The sequence below is a fragment of the Amphiura filiformis genome, chromosome 13, assembly GCF_039555335.1.
Source record: "Amphiura filiformis chromosome 13, Afil_fr2py, whole genome shotgun sequence".
Lineage (NCBI taxonomy): Eukaryota > Metazoa > Echinodermata > Ophiuroidea > Amphilepidida > Amphiuridae > Amphiura > Amphiura filiformis.
Genome location: NC_092640.1, coordinates 30,680,742 through 30,689,661, shown reverse-complemented (window position 1 = coordinate 30,689,661; position 8,920 = coordinate 30,680,742). Strand labels below are relative to the sequence as shown.

General features: G+C 35.5%; 1 protein-coding gene across 1 annotated transcript; it reads right to left on the bottom strand.

The window, feature by feature from the left end:
* Nucleotides 1–865: 865 nt before the first annotated feature.
* Nucleotides 866–8,710, bottom strand: LOC140168233 (uncharacterized). The gene is made up of 5 exons (XM_072191568.1): nucleotides 8,298–8,710; nucleotides 5,427–5,490; nucleotides 3,748–3,921; nucleotides 2,351–2,486; nucleotides 866–2,037 (listed from the first exon to the last, which is right to left on the bottom strand). The coding sequence occupies exons 1-5, from the start codon at nucleotides 8,346–8,348 to the stop codon at nucleotides 1,959–1,961; spliced, it is 504 nt and encodes a 167-aa protein (XP_072047669.1). The 5' UTR covers nucleotides 8,349–8,710; the 3' UTR covers nucleotides 866–1,958.
* Nucleotides 8,711–8,920: the final 210 nt, after the last annotated feature.

Sequence of the window (8,920 nt, the reverse complement as noted above, 5' to 3'; positions counted from 1 at the left end):
GACACAATAGAATTTATATAATAAGAAAATTCACCATTAATAGTATTTCAATTAAATATATACACATTTCACAAATCATAAAACCCACTAAATTTCAACAGCATTTCAATTATTTTTATTTAATAATATACACATTTAAAAACTAAAATTTGATTTCAACATTGGCCAAATACAAGCTAAAGGCCATGTGTACATAATTTTACACAGTTTAAGGTGGTACTACACCCCTTGATAAATTTTGCGACTAATTTGGCATTTTTCTCAAAAAATAACAACACACTGGTAACAAAAGTTATGTAACAAAAGATATGTATATTACAGGGGCAAGGAATCCACGGGCGCGCACTCCGCGTAGTACGCGCGTTTATTTTACTTGCGGGTTGTTGCATTTATATTTGCTTGCATTTTCCAAATTTTTAGTGACAATTCTGTTATAAAAATGCAAAAATCACGGGATTTTTTTTCTCGTGTATGAAATAGGTTAATAAATGCGTATCACTTGTTGCTCGAGAAATTGTACAAAATAATACACTTGTACTATGATGTTGATGCGTCTAATGCACTCCCCCTACGGAGCTCGTGCATTAGACGCATCAACATCTCAGTACGCGTGCATTATTTTGTACAATTTCACTCCCAACGAGTGATACGCATGTATTAACCTATAAACAGGAGACCAATATAATGTTGAGACATTACAACAAATTTGATTTATGTGAGGCTCCCAAACATATGTTTTGATCCAGAGTGTGGCCTAGGTATTTACATTTACTTACATTTCCAAAACATCACTATTCAAAAATAAACTAAGATCATCAGATTTGCTAATATTACGACTTGTGCAAAAGAGTATGGCTTTGGTCTCTTTTTTTTTTTTTGCATTTAGATTGACTTTATTTCTTTCCATCCACAATGCAATTTGAGAAAGGTCAGAATTTAGATGATCATTTATGTTGTGAACATCTTTGGAAGCGAAAATATGACAGTGTCATCAGCATATAGGTTGATTTTTGTTTCCTTAGAAACAACCAGGGGGAGATCATTAATATACATTGTGAAAAGAAGAGGGCCAAGTATTGATCCTTGAGGCACCCCATAATGGACTATTTCAAATTCAGAAACGACATTTCCAACTTTTGTGGTTTGCTTTCTATCATACAAATACGAATTAAACCAATCCAACTCCAGACCTGCGATTCCGAAAGAATTGAGTTTGTGAAGCAGAATAGAATGGCTGACTGTGTCGAAGGCCTTCTTGTGATCAATAAAAATGCCTCCTACAAGATGACCGGCATCCATATATCTAAGGATGTAGTCAGAAACCTCAACTATGGTTGTGACCGTGCATGGAATGGTTGCGTCTGAAGCCAGATTGGTTTGAAGATTTTGATATTCAAAAATTGTTTTCACCTATTGCTATGGTAGTTAATCCTGTTACATGATCACTTCTACGGCGAACTCGCCGTAGAAGTGACGTAGGAGGATTAACTACCATAGCAATAGATTTTTAAGCGGCTTTAATCCAATTGGGCAGTCATAACACCAGTTTAGTGAGGATGGGACCCAGGCAGTGGCGCAGCGTCGTAGAGGGGGTACGTCCCTCCCCCAATCGATTTGAAAATTGAGAAAATCCCATGCCGAAAAACGGCTTGTGCCCCTCCACCATCAGGCCCATAACCTGGCTCGTTGAATTCATCTGTATCCGAGAAAAAGAAGATAGAGAAGCGACACTCCGTACAATTTACGTGCAAACGGCCTATACCGATGTAAGGACAGAAAATGTGACTCTCGCGCTAGTCTCCCACACTGACACTCGTCGTTCATACCGCCAGGACCACATAATTAACCGGTTGTGCAGGAGACCAGCTCAAGAGTCACAATTTTTTGTCTTCCGGAGTGTCGCGGTCCTGTCTGTATTTCTGTCGAGTCACCTGACATTTTGTCGAGAATTATATATTTCATATAGCTACATCGTCATATTGTTCCTGCAATAATACCGAAGACATGTCGCCACGCCGAATCATAACCCGAATGCACCTGTAAAATATGAACATAATTATTAATGTGATTGCAGTGTCAATCAAACAAGGCCTCTGATTGGCTACAACTTCAAACGATCATATCTAACTCTTTATTTAGCCAATCAGAAGTCTTGTTTGATTGTCATTGCAACCACATTAACAATTTCGTGAATTTTGAAATCCTTTTTACAGTACTAATTATGATTAAAAGATAACAAAAGGCTTTGAATAACCATGACGACATTAGGCCTGTATAAATCACGCCGTCTTTGTCAACTAAAATATCGCTTCATTCTGTTAACATTACATTTAATAGTGTTATTTTATACCTTTGGATCCAAATTCTTATTTTATGCCGATAATAGCAAGTCGCATAAAGTGTAAGCAAAACTGCAACAAACATGAAAACTACCCAGCCGCATTTTCTGCATCGATTACCGATATTCTTACAGGGCTTCGGTGTTCCTAAAAATCAAGAAAAAAAAATTATAAGAAATTTCTGACATTGCCTAAAAAGTTATAATAACAAATCAAGCAAAACAACAAAAATTATTCCCTCTGTAGTGAAAAAAAATAATATCCACACTGACGGCGTCGTCTGCTAGTGTTACCACGGTTCCCGAATCCGACAGCCTCACTCAAAACGATCGGTTAAATGCAAGTGTAAATGTAATGATTGGTATTAATCAAAATAATTATTGCTTTCAAGTTTGGCATTTGCTAGATTTATTAGCACATTGTCCCAAACATGCGAAAACCTGAATTTTTAGAGTATTCTGGGCTTGTGGTTCGCAGTTGCTGGTTCGGCATATCGCTGCGCTGATAATCCCTTTATCACGTATCACGTTTTACGCTTGTGACTTTAAGGGCTGGGGTATGAACGTTTGGACAGTATTTATTTTGGGACATCAGAGCACATCAGACATATCGAATTGCATTCTGAATACGAAGAATGTCATTCTGATATCAAATAATTTAGATTTTTGAAATTCGCAATTTAATACACATTTTATGGCAAATCATTAAAAATTGATATTTTGATATTTAACAGTACTTGAAGTAAACTTTAGAAATCTGATGATTTATACCTAAAGTGTATGTAGGTGGGATGAAAAGCCGACGATCAATTGAAAATTTTGACCTTTCGTATTGAAGATATGGATTTTTTTCCCAAAACACCAAAAAAATTAGGTCTTTTGGGAAAAAATCCATATCTTCAATATGAAAGGTTAAAATTTTCAATTGACCGTCGGCTTTTCCTCCCTGCTACATACACTTTAAGAATATAACATTAGATTTATATAATTTACTTCGAGGACTGTTATATATCAAAAATTTGAAAAATATCAAATTTTTATAATTTGTCATAAAATTTGTATTATATTGTGATTTTCAAAAAATGAATATTATTTGATATCAGAAAGACATGCTTCGTATTCAGAATGCAATTCGATAGGTCTGAGGTGCTCTTATGTCCCACAAAAAATACTGTCGAAACGCAATAAACGCTCATTTTAGATCCCTTAATAGCAACATAATTATATAAATATCTTTTAAAAAAATATTTAATGTTTAGTGGTCTTTTATTTAAAAACAGTAAAGGCTGGCAAAAAACAACAACCCCTCCCCAACAACAACCCAAAAATCAAACAACTACTCTGCATTTATGTTTATTTGAAACATTGCAATTCAATAGTTGTTCATTTGTTTCCAGGGTTAGGCCTACCATTTTTACAAGAGGATCTTGTACTTTCGTCAGTTGTGTAATCTGTTGTTGATGTGACGTTGTCTGTTGACGTTGACGTTGGCGTGACGCTATTTGTTGACGTAGATCCTGATGTCTTTGTCATGAAATATGACGTTGGTATGACCGTTGTCGTGTTAACAGTTGTCGTGTCCTCTGTAAAGGAACATTATTTTAAAGCAATGTTACTAAAGGACTCGGATAGCAATGTTTGCACAGTATTTTTGGAGAGACCCGAGAGCACATCGGACATATAGAATTGCATTTTGAATACAAGGAATGTCCTTCTGATATCCGAGCCCTTACACTAAATCGGTCCACAAATATAACAATCTAGCATGTCTAGGGTTGGTTATTTTTCACCACTCTGGCAAAGGCCATAAGGGAGATATTGCAATATATCTAGTGTATTCCTTTTGCGTGTATACATAGGGTAATACACACCCCTACTCACCCCTATACTACTCATCCCAAAATCTAACAGTGTATGTGCGTTCCATTTTGGCTAGTTTTCGTCTTTTTCCTGATATTATTTTATGACACATTATTATCCTTAATGATGAAACTTGATGTAAGTAACGTTAATATGTATCAAACAATTTTGAAAGTAATGTCAAGAATACCTGAAGTCATATCAAATTATTAATTATGGTTGGATTTTTACAAGAGTTGGACTTTTTTTAATCATATTATGATGACATTGGTTGAGAGTAAATGTCAATATCTGTGACAATATTTGATGGTCATTTCAAGGTCAAATTGTGGGTCATCTAAAGGTAAAAAACCCTTAAAATTATTGGATTTTGTTATGACACTTGATGAATATGAAGATGAAGGTCAAATTTGTTCAAAGTCATTTGAGGTCAAGTAAGTCACGATTTGATGGATTTTTGTGAAATTGAAAGCCATTATTTTCATATGAAGGTCAGCCGATGTCAAAAAATAAACATTTTTTGATTTTCTTGAAACAATTGTAGAAATGTCAACCTTTGGGTATAATAACGCGACGGCCAGGGGACTTTGTTTTCATGTTTTGTTTTCAAAGCACAGACTGGAAGTTCAAAGCACAGACAGGAGCTTACCATATTCTTTCAACACATATATTCATCTGCAAGTCGTACAATAGGTTTTTATAAATACCAAAAATAACGGGATATATTCAAGGATTTGAGATGTAATCATATATTGAATATCAATATTATATATACCACCATACATGTTACTCTTTATTTTTTTTTCTTATAGTTAGGAATAAATACCAGAAATGATTTCAATGCTTGAGGAATGGGCTCTTAATTGTCACCGAGTTTTTAATTCTATACAGACATTGAGACACTATTATGATGAATACAAACTTTATTGTCCGACGTTCAACAATAGGATTATGTCTGGATATTTTGAAAGAGAACTCATAGCGGAATTTATTACATCGCTGAGCTATAGCGATTGGTTTTTAGCCAATGAGATAGAACTCCGGGAAAGGCCAGCTACCTTATTGGTAAATACCAATCGCTCACCGAGAGCGGAGTATAAAATCGGCTTATTTTGTAACTTAGTACCTGCTCTCAGCAGCCGCGGCGCCGGTGGGGCATTTTAGAGAGCTTTGTTGTAGGTCGTATTTCTATTGGTTCGTTTACTGCCTGTACAAAATAATTACTTACCTGGTGTGGACAATGTGTTCGGTAGTGTTGTGAAGGCTTCTGTGTGATCGGCTAAACAGATCACCTAAAAACAAACCAACCAAAAATAAAATAGTATACAAATATTGAATGTTTATGAGTACAATGGTATGAATATTTTCATGAGATGAAATATGGACTGTTCCATTCAACGAGGCTTTGCCGAGTTGAATGGAACAGTTCATATTTCACCGAATGAAATGTCCTTTCCTTTGAACAAATAAAAACGCGACACTCACACTTCCAAAAAGTGGATATTTTGAAAGAAAAGATTTTTTTAAAGTAGACTTAACCCCTAAAAGTTACCCCTTTTTGGACTCTTTGAATGCCTATCACTCACTTTTAGAGGTTTTTTTATTGGAAAATATATCTTGGAAATCCCCATATGCCTCAATGTTAACATTGTATTGCATCATGTAGGGTTTACAGTAGAATTTACAGTTTTCTACTTTGGTATAAAAGACAGAAGCAATGGTTTCTCGTGGCACATCTTAGTTAGAAAGTGGTTGCAGGCATTCTAATGTGTTTTATATTTTATGTGCCTTCAAAAAGGTACCTATGAGCCAGTCAATTTGCATAACCAATAATGTGCTATTAATCTAGCAGTATATAACGAAGGAGATTTCGAGTGCAACAAAATGCTCTTCTCTTCCCAAAGGGGGAATATACCTGTCGTCTTGCGGGAGTCTGATTTATGAAACAACACGTCTGTCAATGTATAAAGTGAAACTGTGTGGGAAAAGCCTGTTTCCTGGAGAAAGTGAGTGATTGGTTAATGCAGCACCATTTTGGAAATTGTAATCTGTGCGAGGATTTTATACACAAAGGATATATAATTATAAGTCTACATTGATTTCGCTGAATAGTGATTTTCGCAAGACAAGTCTGAATCAGGATCAGTCGTCCGGAATATTGAGTGCAACAGAACACTGTAATCAACAAGAGGATGATTGCCGGATCCAGATAAGTAGTAAATTATTAGTGTCATTATAAAATGTGTGCATTTATCATGTTTATGTTTATGTGCAAAGCATTATCAAACATATTAAACGTTTCATTTAAGATTCAGATTTTGTCAACTTATACAAACAGTGTGTTTTGTTGTGCATTCTAAAGTGAATTTGGGTAAAAGGTGTTTTGGCTTTGAGTCATTTACGATTTGTAACAATGGCAAAACTACATTGCTTATTATGCCTTTACCGTAAAAATTCGATAACAACCATATGTGCCTATTAACGAGTTGCTCGGACAAGAACGAATTTCTAAACTTTTTCATTATTTTGCACATAATTTATGCTTTTACTGTATTGTTTGTGGTGTGATTCCCGAGTGTGAATGTGTAGGCCTATGTTTATTTGGAGATGTATGGGTGGGGGCGTGTGTTCGGTGGAGGGAATAGGGTGATTGGGGTGTGTATGTAAATCGCTATTTGTTTGGAGATGGATTAGATGGATGTTATTCCGTAGTTTCAGCTGCAAATGTATATGTGATATTCAGTGGTAATCCGGGGAACGGTAAAACTACATTGCTGGTCAATATACCTTCTTCCTCGAGTCGGTAAAGTTCAATTTTGAGATTTTCCCCAAAACTGTTAATTTTCGCAGGAATCTGAGGTGTGATTACTAAATTACTGACTCGAGGAAGATATGCAGACTGGGGTGTGTAGAGTGCGCGAAGGGGGATGGGTATGTGGGGTGTGTGGGGGCGGTGTCGGGCGGAGTCGGTGTTGACGTTTGAGCCGGGTGGGTGTGTAGAATGTGTGTTTGCAGCTATTTCTCTGAAGTTATAATACTCTCTGCCCACGTAATTTACTGTTTCCGTAAACATTCCATTTACTTTCATGTGATAGGATGGCATATGCTTAGGCTATGTTTTTTAATAATATATAGGCTACATGCCTATTCCCGAGCGTATATGCTTCATACGTAATTATGTCAGACTATATTTATCCCAGGATATTTCTAAACATTTAGGCCTGTGCATTATATTTTATTTGCATGTATTTGCACATTATAATCAGCAAAACCCGGAGAAACCACAATTTTCATTGTGAACAATATCAAAACGGTAGACCTATTTGTTGAAATACTTCCTCATCCTAACGACATGCGTATGACAATCAACTATATGCACATTGTACATATTATGCGACATTAAAATCAAAATGGAATAATAATATCTTCATAGGCCTAATACATAAAAGTAGGTAATGGGGCAACACAGGACAAACACAATGAGGAACGAAGCGGCTCGCTACTAATGAAGTAACTAAACATAATTATTACTACTAAAACTAGATAGGCCTGTCATAAACGAAATTCCGGTCGGTGCACAATCCAACAATTAAAAAAAAAGGAATGTCGGCGCGGCGGAACTCGAATTCATAATTTAACACAGGTTAGTTAGTCTTTAGTTCACTGATTAAGGTGGTACTACACCCCCTGATAAATTTTGTAACTAATTTTGCATTTTTCTCAAAAAATAACTGCACACTGTTAACAAATGTTATGTATATTATAGGGGCAAGGAATCCAATTATTTCACTGAAATTTCAGTGATTCAAGACAAGTGGTTCATTATTTATGTTAAGAAATGAGGTACATTCTAGCAGTACCTCTTTTCTTATCATAAATAACGTACCGCTTGTCTTGAGTCACTGAAATTCCAGTGTAGTAATTGGATTCCTTGCCCCTATAATATACACAACTTTTGTTACCAGAGTGTTATTATTTTTTGAGAAAAATGCGAAAATGTTCATAAATTTATCAAGGGGTGTAGTACCACCTTAACTATTAACCTACGCATTAGCATTAAAGCATGTACATGCAAAGAAGCTTACAGATCGGTACTTACTATTAACACGAAAGATAACCACATTCTCCATGCCACGGCACTCATAATCATGTAGCCATATACGATATATTCATAAGAAACACATCACAAATATTATAAGATATAGTCCAAACTCAAAATATTTGCACATTAAATTTTAAAACTGAAATAGCCAAAGGAAGCTCAGTTATGCCCTACACATGTGTGTTTAAAATTGCAGAACAAAATTGATGCCTTTTTAGCTATTTCAGTTTGAAAATTTGATGCATATATTAGGCCTATCTCATAATAAAGCAGCGGGTATACTATTTGTAGTGTTTATTTACCAAAATATAAACACCAATTTCTATAGAACATCAACAATACGTATTCCATTATTCTTATAGTTAACTTCATAATCCACGTCGCTTGTGGTGAGCGATTTTTGGCCATCCAATGGGTTACATTTTGATATTTTCCGATAGAACGCACGATTTAATTCATTCGTCAACACCGCTCGTCACACTTGACTGAACATGCTGCATGATAAGTGGAATCTCGTAATAGATTACTTGAATATACCTTTATTTTCAATTCATATGAACTTGTACAAGGTCAATCATAAATATAAACACAAAAACAGAATAGGTAGGCCCTACATGCAC

What these genes read in the sequence shown, in the direction of transcription:
- LOC140168233 (XM_072191568.1), bottom strand. Translation starts at nt 8,348, where the DNA reads ATGATTATGAGTGCCGTGGCATGGAGAATGTGGTTATCTTTCGTGTTA. An exon ending in AAGATCCTCTTGTAAAAATG is followed by an intron (nt 2,487 to 3,747) that starts GTAGGCCTAACC and finishes CTTGATTTTTAG; the next exon opens with GAACACCGAAGCCCTGTAAG. An exon ending in ATAAGAATTTGGATCCAAAG is followed by an intron (nt 2,038 to 2,350) that starts GTATAAAATAAC and finishes CATATTTTACAG; the next exon opens with GTGCATTCGGGTTATGATTC.